This window comes from Euleptes europaea, chromosome 16 (genome assembly GCF_029931775.1).
Source record: "Euleptes europaea isolate rEulEur1 chromosome 16, rEulEur1.hap1, whole genome shotgun sequence".
Taxonomy (NCBI): domain Eukaryota; kingdom Metazoa; phylum Chordata; class Lepidosauria; order Squamata; family Sphaerodactylidae; genus Euleptes; species Euleptes europaea.
In genome coordinates this window covers 49,244,248-49,266,549 of record NC_079327.1, presented here as the reverse complement: position 1 = coordinate 49,266,549, position 22,302 = coordinate 49,244,248, and the positions used below count along the sequence as shown (strand labels likewise).

At 47.6% G+C, this 22,302-nt stretch overlaps 1 protein-coding gene across 1 annotated transcript in view; it reads right to left on the bottom strand.

Moving 5' to 3' along the window:
• The window catches only part of LOC130488373 (organic solute transporter subunit alpha-like), a 40,622-nt gene extending 19,285 nt beyond the window's left edge, over positions 1–21,337 (bottom strand). The window contains exons 1-2 of the mRNA XM_056862034.1: positions 21,163–21,337; positions 398–549 (exon numbers count right to left, since the gene is read on the bottom strand). Of these exons, the coding sequence (XP_056718012.1) occupies positions 398–549; positions 21,163–21,241 (231 nt within the window). The 5' untranslated portion in view covers positions 21,242–21,337. The remainder of the gene's footprint in view (positions 1–397; positions 550–21,162) is intronic.
• Positions 21,338–22,302: the final 965 nt, after the last annotated feature.

The following is a 22,302-nucleotide window of genomic DNA, read 5'->3' as shown; positions in this document are numbered from 1 at the left end:
GGGCAGAGCCTGAAAAGGGTGGGGTTTGGAGAGGAAAGGGACTTCAATGCCATAGAGCCCAATGGCCAAAGTGGCCATTTTTTCCCTGTGAACTGATCTCTATCAGCTGGAGATTAGTTGTAATAGCAGGAGAACTCCAGCTACTACCTGGAGGTTGGCAACCCTACCCAGACAGGATGCTGGATGTGCCCTAATCAATAAAGAATCTTGTGACATGATAGAGTCCATCATAGGAAACAAGAAGCATATTTAATGAGAAAGCAACCACCAAAGCCCCATAGCAAAGACAACCCAGTCTCAGGATGCCTTTATTCTGGACTGTGGCTTCCTTGAAATTCCCTTTCTGAAAAAAAACACAACTTTTCTATGCCAAAATTAATTTATTTCTTCAACTTACTGGAGCAGCTGCATTTATCCAAATGAAAATTGACCTTTTGGAAGGAGGGATTTTCCGGTAGATGTAGAAGACTTCCTCCGCAAATACGACATTGGCGGTCAGTGTCATTAAAGTCATGATGGCAAAGAGAAATATTCCTGTTATGTCAAGGCCTGGATGGATATAAAGTTGTATCAAAAGTAAACAACAATAGCACACCTTAAAGAATGAATTTAGTCCAGCAAAAGCAAAACGGTATCACAATTACATCACCTTCTCTCCACAAAAGGAATAATTGTGCATGAAATTATTGTATGGTTCAGGGCCTTAGAATTATGCTTACCATATTGTTATGGCTGCTGGACAACCATTATTTTATTAGGCAGATTTCTGATTAATAGTAAAGGGTGGTTGGTTGATGTTCAGTGAATAGGAGCCAAATAGGAGAAAACAGGAGATACAAGCGGGAACCCACAAGAACTTGCGGGAGGTATCTTATTTCCTCCTCCCTCACTATTTCCTCTTTCCCTTTCCTGAAAGCCCCCTTATCCCCTTTTCCTGCTTCCTTCCTCCCTTCCCACCCAACCGACAGCAAACATTGATCTGTCTCTCTGGCCATTTATACATGGTAATTAGTTATGCATTCCATGCTGAAGTGTCCCGCAGCTTTTTTTGAGTTTTGCAAGGGGAATTGATGAATCAGACGCCACTGCGCAGCTAGTGCGGACAAAGCGAGCATTTTGGAAGGCTTACTGCACCATCAATTTACTCCAAATTATTAGCGTGATCGAACTATGTGGCTTGGCTGCGAAGTCAGATTTCCCCCCCGCACCTTGGCTAAATTCATCGCTGTATTTACAACTGCCTGTCTGCACTTTCCCCCGGGGAGCGTCATAGATGTGTCATAGATGTGCGACAAGCTCCCCTTTCCCCCTTTTAAATTTTTTGCAAACTTCAGCCCGGCAGCCTGCAGCCTGTTGACTGTATCTCCGCTCAGACCCCCTGCTGTCCCTATAAAAATGTCCACAAGCACATACAAATTGGGACAAGCAGCGTGAGAAACTGGGCAGAACGCGTATAGGGTTGAGCAAGGGAGACTGCAAGACCAAGCATGGCACTCTCTCTGGTTGCTGCCACCTTCGTTTGAAAACTACAATCCCACAGTCTTCATAGAACTCATTTAATTATAATAAACACTGCAAAAAGTTGCTGGTGTGTCTGCAAAGCCCCTGTCCTGGAGGAATCCCTGCTCAGAGAGCTTGCGTAACTGCTCTCCAAATTTCTCTGCAACTGTTTTTTTTTTTAAGTTCACTTTAGGCACAGTCGGGTGCCTGAGGATTTATTTTTTAAAAAGCTACACTCAAAGGGACAAAAGACTGCTCAAAGCAGAAAATCATTCCATTCTTACCTTGGAGATATTGCACTGGGGGGGGGGAACGGGGGCAGGGGGGAAGGGGAGAGAAGAAACTGAAACAATCATTCTACTGCGGCCAGAACAAAAGCAACAAGTACAGCCTCCTCCGTAACAACAAAAACAAAAGAGACTGGCTGGAGAATGGGTCGCTTCTTTGCAGGCTTTAAACACCATGCTTGACATCCTGATCCCGTTTTTAAAAAGAAGAGGAACGATCCAACGTTACTCCAGGTGCATTTTTTTTAAAAGGCTCAGAAAATGGCCAGCGGAGGGAAAGGGGAGGGGACATGGGCTACACAGTGGGTGTGGATGGCAGAGGGGGGGGGAATAAACAGCGTCTTCAAGCTATCTGCACCTCAGGAGAAGCCGTCTGGGAAACGGAGAAAGGAAAAAGACCGCCTTATAAGTGTTTCTGGAAATCACATGGATTAAGTGACCGCGAAATGGTCCCACCACCCAAGGGAGGGTGGAAGGTGCAATCATGAATCAATAAAACGTCTCAATAAACGTTTCAAACAGCGAGTGTGTTAGCCCTTTGAGAAAGCAGTCAAAATGCGACTTTTTTGGGAGCGCCCCACCATCCCTGCGAAGAATTTATGCTAGGTTGCATGAATAATAACAGCCGTGAATAATCATGTCCCCGCCTCTCCTCCGCCCACCCAGGTCTTCCCGCCGCCTTTGTACCGCCTACCCGATCTTCCCAACCCCACCCCCTTTCTGAACCTGGCGTAGAAGATAGCCATTTTAGAGATACTTGTGCTGAGTGCTGCGTGAACGCTTGGGGCAACGTATTGTACTGTAAAACAACTCGTGATTATTTTTTTAATTATTATTTGGTTCCCTTTATCGATATATCGCTATTTCACCACCGCAACACAGCATATTCTCATGCTACACTCCTTCTCTGATACGGGCAACTTTTTTTCACGGTTTCATGTGTCCCCCCCCCCCCCCCCACAATCCTATATTATAGGGCTGGAGCCTTCTGCATTTTCGCGACCCGTCTTTATTGTTGAATTTCTGTGATTTTCTTGGGAATCATGATATTTCTGCATGGGAGGTTTTGACTTGGATTTGCTGCTCTGTAGATGCATATTTTCCTGTGAATTCTCAAAATAAGCAGGGGTGCTTGTTTTTGAGTTTTGAGAATTCGGGTGGGGAAAATGTGCATCTAGAGAGCGGCAAATCCAAGGCAAGACCTCCCATGCAGAACAAAATATTTTTCCTTTTCTTGCTATTTTTAATTTCATTTTATTGCAACGCTCTGCAAACCTCCCCCTTGCAACGCCCCTCTCTCTCGGAGTCCATCTTTCCGGCTCCCGGGATCGCACCAGCAAGGGCGAGGGGGGAAAGCTACCTTTTGCCGGCAGCCCACTGCATAAAAACCGCAGCTGGCGCTGACCCCGGGGTAGTTTGTGTGCTTAGAAAGACTCCAAAAATCAAATGTGCTACTTTATCAATATATCACTATTTTATCTGGGGGAAATTTTTAAAAAAATTACGGAACGACATAGTCCTTAGCGGGATCTCCACCTATGGAAAATAGGTTTATTCGAGGGGGGGCGCCGCACGCATGTGTGGGATGACAGAGGGCAGGGAAAGAGACTTGCCTCCCCACTCCAAAAGGTGGGTAAATGGCTGTGGGAGGAACACCATTGAGATAACCCAGCCCTCTCGGAGCAAAGTTCTGCGCGTTGGGATACCATTGCATAACACGCGGCTCCAATCAACATCGGACTTTCTCATCTGATTCGGTGCCGTGAATAAGCATTTTAAAAGGCAGATTTTAAAAAAGAGCTTTGAGCGAGCAGCAAATTCATCCATGCATAAATGTCTTCAGCTTTCCCTCTCCCCTAGGGTTGCTGGTAGCAGGGGATTCCTTGCTTCAAGCTCCTTCCCTTAGCACCATTCAACTAGCCAGCAGGGGGACTTACTAGATGCAAAGGGAGGCTGGAGTCAACATGCCAACGTCACTTCTTGAAGTTATGTCATCACATCGCAGACACGCACAAACCCCCTCAATAAGTTAGGGTATGTGTCCAAGAGGGGATCATAGTTAAATACAGTGGCAAAATATTTACTTTATTCGGTAGAAGCAAATACAGATTCATATAGTACATTTGAGCGTACAAAGCACATTGCATATGTTTTTTCAGCTTCATAGTAGATATGATAGTGGTGGCCCACCCAGGGTCCTGCCAAATCTATGTAAAGTATGTGCCTGGGGGTGGGGGAGGAAGGATCTGAAGTCTTGCCTGGCCCTTGCTTTTAATTCCCAAAATGCTGTGTTCCTGCCATTTTTTTGCAGGGATTAATTTTGGTAACAGAGCCCCAAAGGAGGATATACATGGGGTATTGCTATTGCGGGACCAAAAGCATGCATAGGGAGGGTTCAGCACTTACCCTCCTGTCCTTTAAATCTCACCAACCTACCACCACCCCACCCTCCTCTGACAATCACTTCATTTTAGCATACCATATTCTTGACCCTCAGGCAGAGAGCTTGTGACTTGCCTGAGGCCTCTCAGTGAGCTCATGGCTGAGGCAAATTGAACAGAATATTTCCTCGTTCACAGTTTATAATACTACACTGTAAGAACTCTCAAGAGTGCCATACAGTTCTTCTCATGCCTTTGTATGAAATCTAAATGTGAGTAGGATGTGTTTTATGTGAAATGAGCCACTCTGGTTAAAAAAATGTTCCTGTTAATGAATTAGAACACCTGTTCTCTCGAGGGCTTAAATTCATTGACACAGTGACACCATGGATGTGAGTTTAATGGCACTTGTTAATCAGAATCTCAAGATAGATTCAGTTTCAGACTTCTGATCCAAGACAATTAAATTGATTCTTCTAATTGCTTTTCTTTCTGACATGCATTGTCACAACTGTTTCACCATCATAAACCCAGGGATTGAATGCTGGGAAGATGCCATCATTGCTTCTAATTGATGATGCTATGTTGTGACAGCAGGATGTGGAGTGCCCTAAATAACACAAAAGCCTGTTATACAGAGGGGGCATCGGCCTCAGAGAAATCACACCCTCATATGAAAACTAGGCAATAAAATCCTGATGTTACCTCAGAAAAGGAAGCACTCCCATTTATGAGCTTTTGAGAGTTAAAAGTTCGAAGCTTTGTCGAGTATCTGATGAAGGGAGTTTTGACTCTCAAAAGCTTATACCCTGAAAACCTTGTTGGTCTCTAAGGTGCTCCTGGACTTGAACCTAGCCCTTCTATTGCAAACCAACCGGGCCTGCCCTGTACCCCCATTTATGGTGACTGAGGAAGGGAACAGTGGGGCCATTTATTCATGGAAGGTTTTGCATTGGATTTGTCACTCTATAGATGCACATTTTCCCCATCTGAATTCTCAAAACTCTGAATGGCGGCTTATTGTTGAGTTTTGAGAATATGGATGGGGAAAAAGTGCATCTAAAGAGTGGCAAATCCAGTGCAAAACCTTCCATGAATAAATGGCCTGGGAGATTGTTTGCCAGGCTTGCAGGAAGAGGCAAAATAGATTACTTTTAATATCTTGGCCTAGAGCCCCCATAAAACTACAGTGCATGACATGGCCTGATTGGTCAAAGGCAGGCTTGGTGGGAAGGGGGTAACTCAATCCTTCAATACAGGACTGATCGCACCGAATTTTTAAAATGGTCTAATGCAGTTTTCTGGGGCAAGAAAACTGGTCAGTCTGATTCCTCCATGAAATAAACTTTCGCAGACTCTGTTGCGTTCGGGGTATGTGGGAAAGGGGGGGGGATCTGATTTAACTCTTTCTCCCGCTCTCTCGGTGTTAGCTAGCCACCCAGTGAAACCTGCAGTAAAATAAAAGTCTTAAAATGCATGTTTTTGAAACTAGAGAAAGGTTTAAGACTCTGAATTGGCCATCACACAACATCTGCCTCAAGTCTCATGAAAACCACCCCCCAAATTGCGCTGGGGGGGAGGGAAAACTGCAACATGCTACACTCCAGCAGTGGGGAATGGGGGACCTTGTCAAAACAGTTCTGGAGTGATGATATGATGAAGTGTACTCCTTATTACTTTTCGCCTCTCCTACTGTTCCATTACAGCAGCTTTGGTCATCTGAACAGGACCTTTTAAAGGTTTCTCCATGCAAACTGATAAGATCAGCAACTACCGCACATTCTCTGTGGTGGTTCCCACCTTGTGGAACAGTCTACCTGAAAAGATCAGGAAAGCTCCCAAAGTACCATCATTCTACAAAATGTGCAAAATAGAAATACTCTGGAGCTCATTCTTTTTTTTATTTTTTTTATATAAAATTTTTAATTAAGTTTTATAACATACAAAAAAAATTATAACAATAGAACAAAAAAAGAAAACTAAAAAAACAATAAAAAAACAACCAGGAGTATCAATATATATTCGTTAATATAATTTTAAAGTATAATTATCAAATCTTATAAGATACCCCCTATCCCCCCACCCATCACCCCATGTGACCCTTCACCTGACTTCTGCAGAAGTGTCATATCAGTTTTAAACTTATTAATTGTTAATATAATGTATAGATATAAAAAAAAAACCCCTAATTTCTATAACTCACTAAGTAACTTAATAAAATCCGTTTTTGCCAGTTTATCCCAATATGTGGCGGCCTTTTTCCACATATTTTTAAATTCTTCCATGTCCTTTCCATGAAGGAATTCTGTTAATTTGGCCATCCTCATATAAGTCCATAGTTCTATATAAGTTCTATAACTCACTAAGTAACTTAATAAAATCCGTTTTTGCCAGTTTATCCCAATATGTGGCGGCCTTTTTCCACATATTTTTAAATTCTTCCATGTCCTTTCCATGAAGGAATTCTGTTAATTTGGCCATCCTCATATAAGTCCATAGTTTCTCTCTCCAATCATTTATTGAAGGTTTATTCGCTTGTTTCCAGATTTTGGCAATTACAATTCTTGCAGCAGCAAAATTATAGTGACAGATAATTCTGTCATTATTATTCAAATTTCCTTGTGGGATTCCTAATAAACAAAATGCCGGTTTTCTTTTTACACTGATATTAATCAAATTATTTGTTTCTCTTACAGTTTTTACCCAAAAGCTCATTCTTGTAATGGAATTGATCTGTAGTGGGATAGAATGGTTCAGAAGATAGCCTTCATACATAAGAGTGGGGACTGGGGGCTACATTGCCTATTCCTTTGTCCTATACTCTATGATTACTTCTTTTCTCTCTCACTGTACTCTGTAATCCATATAGAGTCCCAGTGGGAAAGGTGGGCTATGAACCAACTGAATAAATAAGCACAAAAACAGTACTAGTGAAATTGACCAAATTGGCTAGTCGTTTTTATTCCTCAAGGAAACTTACTGCTAATAAAGATTCTTGAATGTTCCAGGAGGGAGAATGCACATTACAACAAGAACAATGAGTTTTAAAAATGACAGAAAATATTCTGGAAATGATAAGTCATAGCTGTGAAAGAATGTGGCTCCAGCCACCCTCTTGACCGGGGTGAGAGAGGGGTTCGCCAGTGGCCTGCAGAGGAAAGGTGTGCAGGTGCAGGTGCATGGAGACAGAAAGTGTTGGGGTGGGCAAGAGAGGGCTATTTTAAGGTCCAGTGGGCCTGCGTTTGCTCTTTTCCACCCTCCCTCCCAACGATTCAGAGTGAGCACAAGTTAGCCAACCAGTTGGGGGTTGAGTAGGAATTTTTTGCCCCTTTGGCTCCATTGGCCACAAGCCAGGGTTCCCCCTCCCCCGCCAACTCTACGCTGAAGATTGTGGGAATGGACTCTCCCAGGCTTCAAATGGCTATGGGGCTAGGGGGTTGGGCTTGCTTGAGGGAGGTAGCAGTGCAGGTATAGCTAGCTGACTGACATGTATTAAAGCTTAGGTGAGTACCCTGAGGCATCAGTCAAGAGGGTGGAAAGGCAAAGATCAGAAACCTGGTGCTTTGGTGCCTTCACAGAGCTAGGACAGGAACCCCTTGAGGGGTGCCATTATCCTCGATCAGAAAGATTATGAGACTAGGGGAAAGGTCATGGCATGCCTCCCTTGAGCACTAGCAAATGTCTGGCAAGGAGGAGCCAGGGATGTATATAGCCTGATAACCTGGGGCTTGGAGACAGGATTGCCTCAGGGCCAGTGCCAGGCTTTTTTGCACCCTAGGCAAGACTAACTTCTTGTGCCCCCCATTGCTAACCAATTTTCAAAAACAGATGTCTTTTAGAAAAAAATAAAAGCACAAAACTTGAAATTGCTAAAAAATATTAAAAATCGAGAATAAAGAATACAACAATCTTTGATTTTCTTTCTCAAATACAAAACAGTTTTAGCGCACAAATCACAAATCATTTGAATAAACCTATGAATTGTGATGTTAAAATTCAAGTCACTTGAACGTTTTAATTTCAGACACATCAAAATCTCATTTTGTATGCCTTTTCCTTTACAAATTTTGTCACCAATTCCTTCAGGTCAAGTGTTGATGCTTGGGCATGTTCTATTGATAGAGTTGCCAAACCAACTAGTCTCTTTTGGAGCATTGTTGAGTGTATGTACGTTTTTATAAGTTTGAGCTTTGAGAAACTGCATTCACCACTTGCCACTGACACTGGGGGGAATTTTTCAGGGAGGTTTGCTGCGATTTAAAATCTGATTTGAGGCGCTCCAAATTTTTGATTATTCATTGCAGCTCCGAATTTTCCTGAACCGAGCAACAAAACCCGCATTATGCCCCCATCAACTGAAACCTCTTTTGCACCATACTTTCCTGTTACCGCGCATTTTTTGGCTCGGAATTCCATGAAGAAGTTTTGCTTCGGTTCATTTGCCACCGCCCATGATGGGCAATGCCCCCTCCCCCAAGAACGGCGATTGGCTGGGGGAGTTTCGTGCTTGGTTGAAGACACCGCCCCTTTTGTTTCAGTTTGTGCGGCGGCCAGCAGGTGTCGCTTGCCACGGAAGTGGTCAGCATTGGGTGCCTATTTCAAGTTATTTTCTTTGTTTCAAAAGTCCCGCTGTATTGCTGTGGTGCTCGAGCCAATCGCATCACGTGTCCAGGTTACTTGCCCCCCCTTGCCCAATGGCGAACAGGATTTGCGCCTTGCTCGCTGCCATGAATGTGCTTTGTGTTGGTAGAGGCTGACCCATTTCTTGTATTCCCTCTTGGGCCAGCACGCTCATCCTAACTCACCTGAAGAAGCTGCATTTTGTTTCGATGGCTGGAAGCCAAAAATCAACTGGTGTCCGTGGTGTTTCATGGAGGGAACGAGAAATGCTCGATTTACTCTCCATATGGGGCAAGCACAGGATGCAGCGGGCTCTGCTCAAATCGCATCGCAACATTGATGTGTTTGAGAAAATAGCCGCAGAGATGGCGCAGAAGGGCCATCATCACTCTGCGCTTGAGTGCCGTACTAAAACCAAAGCGCTGCATCGAGATTACAAGAGATTGTATGGAGAGGAGAGGCAGAAGGCTTAATTCCCCCCCAAAAAAAGCGGCGGCCCTCGTCCTTTCGGAGCGGAACCCCAATCCCAGTTGGGCTGGAGTGGAAAAGGGCCAGAGGTCTCTCTGGCGGCGGCTGCCCAGCTGCTCGGGAACCCCGGGGGCGGGCTGGAAAGGCAGGCCAGAGGGCGCCGAGTTGAGGAAGAGTGGGGGAATCGCAGAGGGAGGCTGGGTGGGGGTTTTCCCCCATTCCCGGACGGGGGTCGGAGGAGGAGGTCTGGTGCTCCTAGGCCATTGATGCACGGGAGGTTTTGCCTTGGGTTTGCACATTTCCAGATGCACATTTTCCCCATCCAAATTCTCAGAACTCAACAGTAAGTGCCCCATGCAGGGTTTTGAGAATCGGGTGGGAGAAATGTGCATCTAGAGAGTGGCAAATCCAAGGCGAAACCTCCCAGGCATAACATACATTGGGAGGAAGGGAGCCTCCGGGTTTCAGGCAGGTACTGTTGGGGGGGGGGGTTGTCTGGAGAGGAGAGGCAGCTAACCGGGCGGTGGCCCTGGACAGCCCTCGTCCTTCCCAGATGCACATTTTCCCCATCCAAATTCTCAGAACTCAACAGTAAGCGCCCCATGCAAGTTTTGAGAATTCGGATGGGGGAAATATGCATCTAGAGAGCAGCAAATCCAAGGCGAGACCTCCCATGCATAAACGGCTGGCAACTTGGCTGGCGCGCTCTGCGCACAGCTCCCTCCCCGGGTCTTATTCTGGCTTGAAGGAAGAGGATCCGCTGCTGCCGTTCTCCTTCCTCCCTGCCCTCTTCCCTACTTCCTTCCCAGCCAGCGGCATGGAAAAGCCCCAAGAGAGCCATAACGGCTTCTTGGAGCCGGGCAGCCCGGCCGAGCTGGAGGCATGTACGAAAGTCTGGAGGGGGGAAGTGCTCCTCCCTCCACACTTTCACACACACCTCCAGCTTGGCCGCGCCGTTCTGGCTCCCTCAGTGGTGGCTGGAGACCTGGCAACCCTAGCCTTCCTTCCTTCCCTCCCTCCCTCCTCTGCAAAGCCTCTCTTAGGGTTTCCACTCTCCAGTTGGTGGCTGGAGTCCTGGCAACCCTAGCCTTCCTTCCTAGCCTTCTAGCGCAGTGCCATCCTGAACTCAGTGCAAAAGTGGGGTGGGATTTGGTGGTTTGGGGGTGACTATTCGGCCGGGGGGAAAGCGGCGGTGGGCGGAGGTGAGGCAATCCCTCTTTGGGGTGAAGGGGGGGTTCATGAAATCCAAAGAAGGAAGGAATGGAGAGGAAGTGAAGCACATTGGAAATCGGACCTAAACCTGCATGGGAGGTGTTGCCTTGCATTTGCCGCTCTCTAGATGCACATTTTCCCCACCTGAATTCTCAAAACTCAAAAACAAGCACCCCTGCTTGTTTTCAGAATGCACGGGACATATGCATCTACAGAGCGGCAAATTCAAGTCAAAACCTCCCATGCAGAGATATCATGATTCCCAAGAAAATCACAGAAATTCAACAGCAAAGATTGCAGAAGGCTCCTGTCAGCCCTTGGCCCACAGAACCAGAAATCACCACAAAGTCATATAGAGTCCAAACAGATGGCTTTTACTGATCAAATAGGCATACAGTGCAAACGAATAAAATGACAGCTATGAAAGGCTCACTAGCTGGGAGATATTATAAGGCAGGAAAGGCGGGAGATTACACGCAGGAATACAGTTTCCCAGGAGCTGAGTTCCCAGGCTTAGGCATGCGACCTTGGGGGGCAGACAATACAGCACAGAGACAGAGGCAATAACGAAACCGAGATAGCAGCCTGACATTCTGCTCCCCTCAAGGTCCCCTCCCAGTTCGCAAGGGGGCTGGCCTGTCTGGGTAAGCAATGTGAAAGGCGTCGACGAGGTCGGGGGCGGAGACATCCCGTGCGCGCACCCATTCGTCATAGGCAGGGGGGAAATGTTTCCAACGAACTAGATATTGGAGAGTGCCACGGTGAATACGGGAGTCAAGGACCTTGGAGACTTCGAAGTGTTCTTCCCCCCCCACCATGATGGGTTGCGCAGGCGGTGGGTCCGGATGCCACCGTGGAGAAGCAACATGGGGTTTGAGGAGGCTTATGTGGAAAACAGGATGCACACGCCTCAAGGATTTGGGGAGAGCCAGTTCCACTGTGACAGGGTTTATGACCCGAGTAATGGGGAAAGGGCCAATGAATTTGGCGCTGAGTTTATGGCACGGTTGGGTGGAACGGAGGTTTTTGGTGGAAAGGTAAACCAAAGCACCCACTTGCAGATCACCCCCGGGGGAGCGATGTTTGTCAGCTTGCGCTTTGTATTTACGTTTGGCCCGGTCGAGGTTGCTAACGAGCCAGGGCCAAGTGGTACGGAGGGCGTGTGCCCAGGAGGCAATGTCGGGGTTCTCCTCCCCCTCTACATCATCTGTAGGAACGATAGGACTGAAATCTTGTCCATACACAGCAAAAAACGGGCTAAAACCTGTGGATTGATGCATGGCATTATTGTAGGCATATTCTGCTAAAGGTAACAGTTCCACCCAGTTGTCCTGGTGGTAGTTAACATAACAACGCAAATAACATTCAAGTACAGCATTGACACGTTCAGTTTGACCATCAGTTTGAGGATGGTATGCGCTAGACAATCCCTGTTCCACCCCCACCAACTTGAGGAAAGCTTTCCAAAACTTAGAAACGAAACCACTTCCGCGGTCACAAATTATTTTACGCGGAAACGAATGTAAACGAAATATATGCGTCACGAAGAGGCGGGCCAGTTTCTGCGCAGAGGGGATCCCTGCACATGGAATCAAATGTATTTGCTTAGAAAACAAATCAGTAACAACCCACAACACAGTTTTACCCCCACTGAGAGGGAGATCAGTCATGAAGTCCATAGCAATCACTTCCCAAGGTCTGCTGGGCGTTTCAAGAGGTTGTAGCAGTCCCGGGGGTTTGCCCTGCGATCGTTTCGCAGCGGCACAAACGGGACAGCTGCGGATGAAGGAGTCAATGTCGGAACGCATTCCCCCCCACCAGAACTGTCTGCGCAATAAGTGAAGGGTCTTCAGAAACCCAAAGTGCCCAGCTGTTTTGGCTCCATGAGCTAAATGTAAAACGTCCTTCCGGAGAGCTTTGGGTACATACAATTTAGAGTCTTTGTACCAGGACCCCCCTTGTTCCAAAACACCAGGAGGTAGGGTATGAGCGGAACGTTCTAAAAGGCACTGGTCCCGAAGGACAGTTAAAAAGGATTCGGAGATGGGGATTTTGGAGGGAGCCCCCCCGTCGGTCCTGGAGATCTGAGAAATAGTTATAGGGTTAGTGCTTACGTGCGGCGGCGGCAGACTGCAGGCGGCTGAGCGGTCGGAGGGGTAGGAGGGGCGGGAACTCCGGTCTGTTGCGGTGGCGGCTGGGCAGCCGGTTGGGCTGGCGGAGCTTGCGAGTTAGGGAAGGTGTGTTGATGCTGGGATCGGGTTTGCACAGCCAGCATAGGTAGGGCCCCACGTTGCATAGGGGTGAACAGAGAGTTGGTAGGTCTTTCGAGTTTTACCGGATATTGTGGTAAACGGGAGAGGGCATCCGCGAGAACGTTTTGCTTCCCAGGGACGTGTTTCAGGGTGAAACGGAACTGAGCAAAGAACTCCGCCCACCGTTGTTGTTTCGCCGATAGCTTATGGGACCCCGTGAGGGCAGCTAGATTTTTGTGATCGGTCCAAACTTCAAAGGGTACTTTAGACCCTTCCAAGAATTGCCGCCATAAAGTCAGTGCATGATGAACTGCAGAGGCCTCTTTCTCCCAGATGGGCCAGTTTAATTGAGCGTGCGCAAATTTTTTTGAAAAGTAAGCGCAAGGGTGAAGAAGACCGTCCGGTCCTTGTTGGAGGAGAGCCCCTCCCATGGCTACATCGGAAGCATCGACTTGCACAATGAACATTTGATTTGGGTCTGGGTGCCGTAGCACCGGCTCCGAAGTGAAAAGGCGTTTGAGGGCCAGAAAGGCGGCTTGGCATTGCTCAGTCCATAGGATTTTTGCGGAGGGCAAGGCAGCCGAGCTTACTTTTCCCTTAGTTTTCAGTAGGTCCGTAATGGGTAGAGCCACTTGGGCGAAGTTAGGGATGAATCCCCGATAGAAGTTTGCAAATCCCAGAAATTGCTGTACTTGCTTGCGGTTGGTGGGGGGAGTCCAATCGAGGACGGCTTGGACTTTGGCGGGGTCCATGCGAAGACCTTGGTGGGAGATGATGTATCCCAAAAACGTGAGTTTGCTTTGATGAAATTCACACTTAGCTAGTTTAGCGAACAGTTGATGGTTACGTAGGCGTTGTAGAACTTCCCTGACCAGAGTCACATGCTCGTCTATAGTTCTCGAATATATGAGAATGTCATCTAAGTAGACCACCACCCCACGATATAAAAGGTCATGTAGGATTTCATTGATGAGTTGCATGAAGACCCCCGGGGCCCCTTTCAATCCGAACGGCATTACAAGGAATTCATACATTCCGAAACAGCTAGAGAAGGCAGTGAGGTGCTCATCTCCTTCGCGGATACGGACTCGGTAGTAGGCTTCCACCAAGTCTAATTTAGAGAACACACGGCCTTCTTGTAATTGTCCCAAAATATCCGATATTAATGGGATAGGATAGGCGTTGGTCTGGGTAACCGCATTGAGCTTTCTGAAGTCAATGCACAGGCGAAGGTCGCCCTCTTTTTTCCGGACGAAAAACGCGGGGGCCGAGTTTGGAGCATTCGAAGGGCGAATGAACCCTCTGGCGAGGTTTTTGTCCAAAAAGTCCCGGAGGACAGTGCGCTCGGAAGCGCTCATAGGGTAAATCTTACTTTTGGTTAATGTGCAGTCCTTTACTACTTCAATCGCACAGTCTGAGGCCCGGTGGGGGGGTAAGGCATCACATTCCCTAAGGTCGAAGACATCTTCAAAGTCCCGGTACACAGCGGGTAGAGCCGGTGGTACTGGGGCAGTAGAGGTTAACGCTGGAACGGGCGGAAATGGCAGAGCAAAGTTTTGCCGATGCTGGTCGCAGGTGGGACTAGCAAAAGAGATAGTGTTTGTTTCCCAATCAATACTGGGACTATGTCCTTTAATCCAGTTAATTCCCAAGACCACTTCAAATCGGATAGGGGCTATAGTGAAGTCTATTTGTTCCCAGTGGGAACCAATTCCCATTGCCACCCCTATGGTGCGATGATCAACTGGACCCCCCTGGAATTGGCTCCCGTCCATTTGAGCAAATTGGACGGGGGCGGGTAAAGCCTCTGAGTCGGCTCTGAGTGCAGCAAACGTGGATTCGCTTATGAGAGTGCGACAGCAACCGGAGTCAATTAGTGCTTTGACGGGGATTTGTGGACCTCCGTTAAGTTGTTGTAAAACTGCATCTACGTAGACGGTGGAGTCCACTTCTTTGATTTTGGTAGGAGCATTCGGTTTGATAGGAAGATCCTGAGAGGTCTGTGGAGATGCTCCATTCACCACAGACCGGAGCCGTTTTTTGACAAGTCGAGGGGAGATTCCAGGTTTAAGGCTGGAGAAATCCAAGGGTTTTCCTCATCCGAAGAGGGAAAGCTGTCCCCCAATGGGGCACTTGTAATCCGAGACCCGGCGGGGTCGTTGGAAGCAGGCAGGGAGGCTGGGTCCCCGGCATGGAGTGCAGAGGGTGTGGGCCTTCCCGGAGCTGCGCTGCGGGTGGCCGCGGTGCCTCTGCGTGGTGGACGACCTCGGGCGCGGGTTGTCGTGCTGGGACGAAATAATTCCTGGCGGCGTGGGCAAACGGCTGCAAAGTGGCCCATTTCTCCGCATGTAAGACAGACACCCCTCTGAAATCGGGTTTCACGTTCCTGGAGCGGACGTGGGGGATTTCGTGGGACGAGCAGTGGTGCCTTGGGTTGAGGCTTTGGGGTGCCCTTCTCCTTGTGTTTTTGACGGACGAGAGAAATAAAGCGGCGGCGGCTTTCCACTTCCTCGGCTAATAGGATCCAGCCTTCGAGGGTATCGGGATCGCCCCGCATGTAAGACCAGTTCAGAATGTCAGGATGCAAGGCTTCCCTGAAATGATGGATTAGGGTGGTCTCGGGCCAACCTACAATTTTACTTGCCAGTCGCTGAAATTCATCGGCAAATTCCCGAACTGTAGCTGAGCCTTGTTTTAATTGTAAGAGTTCCGTTTTGGCTCTTTCTCCCAGGAAGGGGTCCTCAAACCTCCTTCTCAGGGCAGTCATGAAGTTGTTGAGGGAACGAATCGCACGAGAGCGGGTGTCAAACTGGAGGACCATCCAGTCAGCCGCTTTGCCTGTCAGGAGGGAAGCTACGTACCGCACCCGGCTATCTTCCGTGGGGAAAAGTTGACCTTGTTCTCGCATATAACTGTCCACTTGGTGCAAGAAGCAAGGCAAAGTCTCAAGAGATCCGTCATACGTAGTCCTCAATTTGAGTTGCTTCCAAGGGCCGGGCGCGGGCTGACCCGGTTGCACGGGTGGTCCGGGCGGAGGAGCAACAGGAGCTCCAGGAGGCAAGGGTGGAGCAGGCACATTAGCAGGTGGTTGCACGGGTGGTCCGGGCGGAGGAGCAACAGGAGCTCCAGGAGGTAAGGGTGGAGCAGGCACATTAGCGGGTGGTTGTACGGGTACCCCCTGACCCGGTATCGGAACGGGCTGTCTCTGAGCTATCAGGGTTTGTTGTAATTGCCTGTTCTCGTGAAGCATAAGTTCCATTACTTCTTGGAGTTGATCAACACGGTCGGAGAGCTCCCGATTCTGAGCTCGTAAAAGATGAACCTCCTCACTTGGGCCACCAGTAAGATGAGGCTTACTGGTTCGGAAGCTCGTGGCCCATTGAGAGCTATCCCCATATAAATCCTCGTCTTCAGACTCATCTGAGTCTCGACGTCGGTCAGCCAAACGGCGTGCGCGTTGGGTCGCACGCGACGGGACAAACGCCGGGGAAAAAGTTAGACCTGACAGTCCCAGTACATAATCCTTGGGGCGCGTGTCCACGTTCGCCTGATTCCTTGCTGCAGCCGCCCTGGCTGCTTCCGCCGCCTCTCTCTCTCTTGCGACCCTAGCCGCTTCGGCGGCTTGCTGATCCGCAAGAACTTTGGCGTTCTCAAGTCTTAGGGCAGCCTCTGCCGTAATGCGCGGCAAAAGTTCTGTCTCGAGGAGCAAGAGTATGGGGTCAGGTTCCCCGCCCAGCAGAGGTTGTACTCGAACCGCCAGTGCGGATGCCTCGGCTCCAAACGTCGGGGTCAAAACTTGAGCCAAGGTGGCTACCGGGGTGTCCTTTGTACATTCCACAAGGAGGAGAGCGGTGCTAATAGCGACTCGCTTGGCCTCAGCCTGGCAGCTGGCCGCATCCGGGATCAGGGAAAAACCCTCCGGCGGGGCTCCCGCCATGGTAGAAAGAGTTTGTCGAGAAATAAGATTATCCAAAAGTCCAGTTAATATTTGTAAATCCTCAGTCGCCAATCGGGCATCGTCCAGTAATTGATCCAAGTCCTGAAGATCTAAACGAGCATCAGTATCCTCCGATGTTAACATCCAGAGACGTCCTGTAAGAGATTGCCACTGCGCGTGTACCAGTCCCCTCAAGCGGCAAACCTCTCGGTTCGTCCGGAAAAGTTCAGCGATTAAGTCCTGTAACAGAGTAGGGTCCTCTGAGAAGGGCTCCAGGGTAGTAGATCACCTGGAGAGCTGCACAGCTCCCATCCAAGTGGCAGGCGAACCCCCCTGGGCTCCAGCCTGGCTAGGAGAACGGTGAAGAGATAGCTGTCATAATGTCAGCCCTTGGCCCACAGAACCAGAAATCACCACAAAGTCATATAGAGTCCAAACAGATGGCTTTTACTGATCAAATAGGCATACAGTGCAAACGAATAAAATGACAGCTATGAAAGGCTCACTAGCTGGGAGATATTATAAGGCAGGAAAGGCGGGAGATTACACGCAGGAATACAGTTTCCCAGGAGCTGAGTTCCCAGGCTTAGGCATGCGACCTTGGGGGGCAGACAATACAGCACAGAGACAGAGGCAATAACGAAACCGAGATAGCAGCCTGACAGCTCCCACCCTATAGGATGGGGGGGGGGGTTTTATGAAAGTGCAGAAAAAATTCCCCAGGATTGGAGAAGGAGTGAAGCATGAGGGGAAAATGCTTTGTTGCAGTGGGGGGGATTTGGCGGTTTGGGGGGGGCGACTATTCAGCTGGGGGGAGCAAACAACACGACACTTCGGTAAGACTTTGGAGGGCACCATTTGGGGTGATGTACATCTATTCAGGACAAAAACTTTGGAGGACAGCGCTTGTTAACATTGTAATGGTAAACACATGCCTTGGTCGGAGGGGGGTTCGCTCATTGCACAGCTGGAAGAAAGATGTTTTACTGACACCTCCGCATCCTGTTGGCAGCTTTGAAGTAGTTAATGAAAAGGGGGGAACTCAGTCCCTCCCTCCATTTTCTCTCCAACAACTGTGGTGTGCGATGGTTCTAGCGATGGTTTTGCAAGTCCGAGGGAGGTGGGGAGTCCAGATACATATCGCACAAGGCACTGTGTTAATGCATGAGGCATTTATGCACACGCAAAAAATCAGTGCAGTGGAGGTTTTAACTGTACTTCTGCACTGCCATTTTCTTTTTTGCTTACAATTTCCACAGCAGTTGGAATCACACCTCGTGGAGGGAGTGGGGGTTCTGGGTGGCAGCAAAATACCAACACCTGTAAACGTGCTTCCACCAACAGCAATAATGGAGGACCATGGCAAAGTGGGGAAAGGGGGGGTTCCAATCTTTCGAGTCAGTGCCCGGGCACGTCCGGGACAGTGTTGTCAAATCAACAGCGGGGAGCGACATCTAGAGGGCAAATGGAGCGAGGCAGGATCATGGGAAGAGTGGGCGGGATTAGGTGGATTTGGAGCGGTGAGTCATGAGCGGGAGCAGACGTAAGCAGTGCAGAGAAGTGCACTGTTTCTCCCGTGAAAAATTGAAAATGCCTTGGGATGGGGGGAAAGCTGCGCTGCCATGAAAAAGCTATTTAAATCGGTTTATTGTTTGCTCCGATTTGAAACTGAAGCAAAATCCACCATGAAAAATACTCCTAGAAGTGTGAGAAGGATCCTTAGAGTAACAGAAACATTAGGCACCCTATCCCGGAGTTTTTGTTACAGTATGAAGAGAAGTACTCCTTGTGGTGGCAAAGGCTTATGGTTGAGGTCAGCTATAGTTCTCCTCCCTAACCTTTTCCCCCACCTCCACTGCTAATTCCTTTTCCTTCACTTCCTCAAGTTGCTGAAAAGTTTCTTTTCGCAGCATTGGAAGCTATTTCTCCGCCCTTTCTCCTGGCTGGCACAACAGAGTGGCTTCTATTTCTCCCCCCGCTACTCATGCTTGTTGTGAGACAATGGGAAGGAGAATTATGCTGTACTTAATTATGCTGTACTTGACAAGGAGATACTTTTTCTCTGCAGTTATTTTATTTTGTTTGCTTGCTTCTTTTAGCCGCCTCTGTGGAGAGCTAAAAAAAAAGTAGTTTTGGTGAGGCTTGCTCCTCTCAAGTTCATTGAGCCTCCTGGGATAACTTTGAGTCTCCTAGACTATTCTGTAATGCAACAGTGATCAGCAACATTATCTCAAAGCAGGATGATATAATTCATAAGGTTTGCCTTTTTTTTAGAGTTAATGATTTCACATTGCCTACCAAAAGCCATACCATACTGCTATTTTCAAAGAACAAAATCTACAAATTGGTAGCATCTTTTTTCACCTCAACAATTACTCCAACTATGGTAATGTTTTCTGGTTCTTGTTTTACCTATTAGGAAATGTCTTGTTTGAAATGTTAGGGTGATCTTTTTAGCTGCTTGATTGTCCTTTGAGAGGACCATTCCCCTTATCCTGCTGGGGCGTGCCCAATAGGTTTTTCCCCCTGCTGCAGCCTGTGCATTAGCCCTATTTGCTTATTTATAACCCTAGGAGGCAGACCGCAGTGGCCAGTGCCTTCAGGACTCTCGCAAGTGGTAGGGGGCACAGGATATAGAAAACTTTTTATAAGACTTTTTAATAATTATATTCTACAGCACTGTTGTGGTCCTTATCTTAAAATAAAACAGTATAAATTGTCAGCTGCAGTTTTTCAAGAAACGAATCTGTTTAAAACTGCGCCCCTCAGGTCAGTTCTGCGCCCCTCTGAAGTCTGTGCCCTAGGCAACAACCTAGTTTGCCTAATGGCAGCACCAGCCCTGGAAGGCCTTGCCCAGAAACCAGGGAAGCACAGACAGAGGCCTGACTCTTCTGCACCCCGTCAAATGCCCACACTATGATCAGGTACGGTCTGTGTTTTATGCCCCGGGGCAACAGCAGATCCTTATCCTATGTAAAATTAAATAAAGCTTGCCTTTAGATGATCCCAACTAAAGGTGTTGGCTCCCCTCATCCCACGTCTGCTTGAAATGGATAGCTGTGTACTTTAAAACAGTTAAAATGTATGCACAAATAATCATATAAATTAGTAGATACCTTCATATCCACCACCATTCTAATAAAGAAAATGTTATAAAATTTCTCTTGACATAAAGGGGTGAGGTGTAAGCTACACATCACCAGCGATATCACAGGATTACCAGGTGATGCCCACAACTGTCATACATACAGCCACAGAGCTCAGCCCACTGCCTGGAGCTTCCTTCAGTTGTTTCTTAGAACTTCTCAAATCAGTATAAAACCAGACCAAGCAGGACAGCCAAAAGAAAAAAGAAAGAAAAAGAAAGAAAGAACTCTATACAATCATGGTTCTCCAACACTACCTCCACATCAATGAAAAGTTAAATATCTGTACACAACCATACATGGCCCTAGTATAATTCCTCTGGCCCTAATACAGATTTATAGCATGCCCTGCCCCCACTCCTATCCCACACATAGTCTCTTGAAACATCAGTTGAAATGACATAAATAGATGGTCTCATGATAAAGTGTTTTTAGCTTCAGCTGAGACCCCAGGCCTCAACAAAGTGTAACTTATATGCTTGTCATATCACAGTTCTTCTAGGAATTACTTTTTTTTTGGGGGGGGGGAGTCTTCCTTGGGGCTTTACTTGTCCTCACTACTGAATGCTGAGGACTCCCCTGCACAGGAGTCACAAGTAACATCAGAATGCTCTAGCAATGAATTTGGGTCCTTCAGCTCAGGCAAGGAGCTAGGGGAAGGAGAGCCTGGGGCAGGGAGGGAGGCAGGGGGTGTGCCACATGCACGTGCTGGAGCTGGGTACTGGTGGCCCCAGGGGTGAGGAAAAATGCTCCTTCTCCCCATGCCCATTCTCCCCATGCCCACGCTAGTGCCCTCCCTCTCCTTGCACCTGGGGCAAGTGCTCCCGCCAGACCCCCCAAGATCCAGCCCTGCTTCAGATAGTGTACTTTTCATACAATGCAACTGTGGGTGGATTGTGGTCAATTCCTGTTTGGATCCATGCCTTGAAACTCCCCATCCTCAACAATGGGGAAAATTCACCAGGATCTCTTCCTACACAAGCCTGTTGAAATAATGTGAAGCCTGTTCCCATTCCTTTTGCCAGCCTTTTCATTTCAAAGGCAAGGGCCATCTGTCTCCCATTAAAAGTGTTTATGCATTCAAACGCAGGATGCAGTTTGCCTTTCATCCCTTCTACGGAGTACAGATTTGTCCTCCTCACTCCAAATACCACTTTTAAAAGTGTGCATTTCTGTGTAAAGTGCTGTCAAGTCGCAGCCGGCTTCTGGTGACCTCATAGGGTTTTCAAGGCAAGAGACGTTAAGTAGGTCAGTCCAAAATGACAATGAAAAAGAAAGGGAGCCTTTTAAAACCCAGCTTTCTGTTTGGAAGACACTCAGAGAAGAACCGCTGCCCACAACAAGAGTACAGCAACTTACTTTCCAAAATTGTCTGGGAGAATGGAGGTTCATTTGCAGAACAGACGAAACCTAGAGTCTCATTTCCCTCTTCTTCCATTTCAAAACGTTCCGGGATTTCTTGTGTCGTTCCTGTGCAGATTATTTTCTTCCCCTGAAACAACAACCGTAAAGAACACTGAACCGTCTGCTTCTGCTTTTTCTTTGTTCGGAGCGAAATTTTGACAGTTCTGCTGTTTTTCTAAGGGACACTCCGCAGGGGCACTATACCTACTGCAAGTGAGGTAGTAAAACATTAGCCAAGTGAATCACAGGGATTGGTGGCAAAGCATTGGGGCCCAAGCAGAGAGAGAGAGGGAGAGAGAGATCCATGGGGATAGGCTGCCTGGCTACAGTGTTAGTTGTGACACACCTTTTCCACAAACTGTTACCAATCTTAGTGCCCACAGCAGGATGCAAGATTGCGAACAGCCCATTTCTTATCATGAATGCGTGGAATGTCCTGTATAAAGAATCCTCATTGTGCGTTGTAAAAAAAAAACTTGCATTTTGTAAACAAAGCTTGCAACAAAGCTTACATGAAAGGCTGTTTTCACAGGCACTATGAAGGGCCAAGCCAGAGGGGAGGCTAGGAATTCTGTGATCAAGAGCAACAACCAGTACTCAGGGCCTGATTTGGATTGGGGCTACGGAGAAGGGTAGAGGAGGGTTTAATCCCACCATCATGGTTTCATTGACACTCACACCCCACCTGGGACAATTAGTACAAATCCTCTCTTTGCCTGTCTTTTCCCACCCTTTGAGGGCTAAAAAGAGCACAGGAGAAGAATTGGTTTTGATCAGCAAAACCCTGTGACGGCAGAAAGGTTAAACCTACCCTACCCTACACTATTCACACTATGCCTCGAATGGTGAGCCCTCCCGACTGCAATTTTTCTTTTAAAACGTTGGGATGATCTGATCAAAATGTTCTGCATTTCATGTGGTTTGACCCTTAAAATGCTTTTTATTTGAGTATATAAAGGGTATAAAGTATTGAAGATTCAATTGGAAATCAAATCTGTATATTGAGATCATCATTGTCAGACTTTCTACTTTCAGGGAACCCTTTTCCACATTAATGGGTCCACCAAAAGGCCCCTCTTTTTCTGCCACAGAATC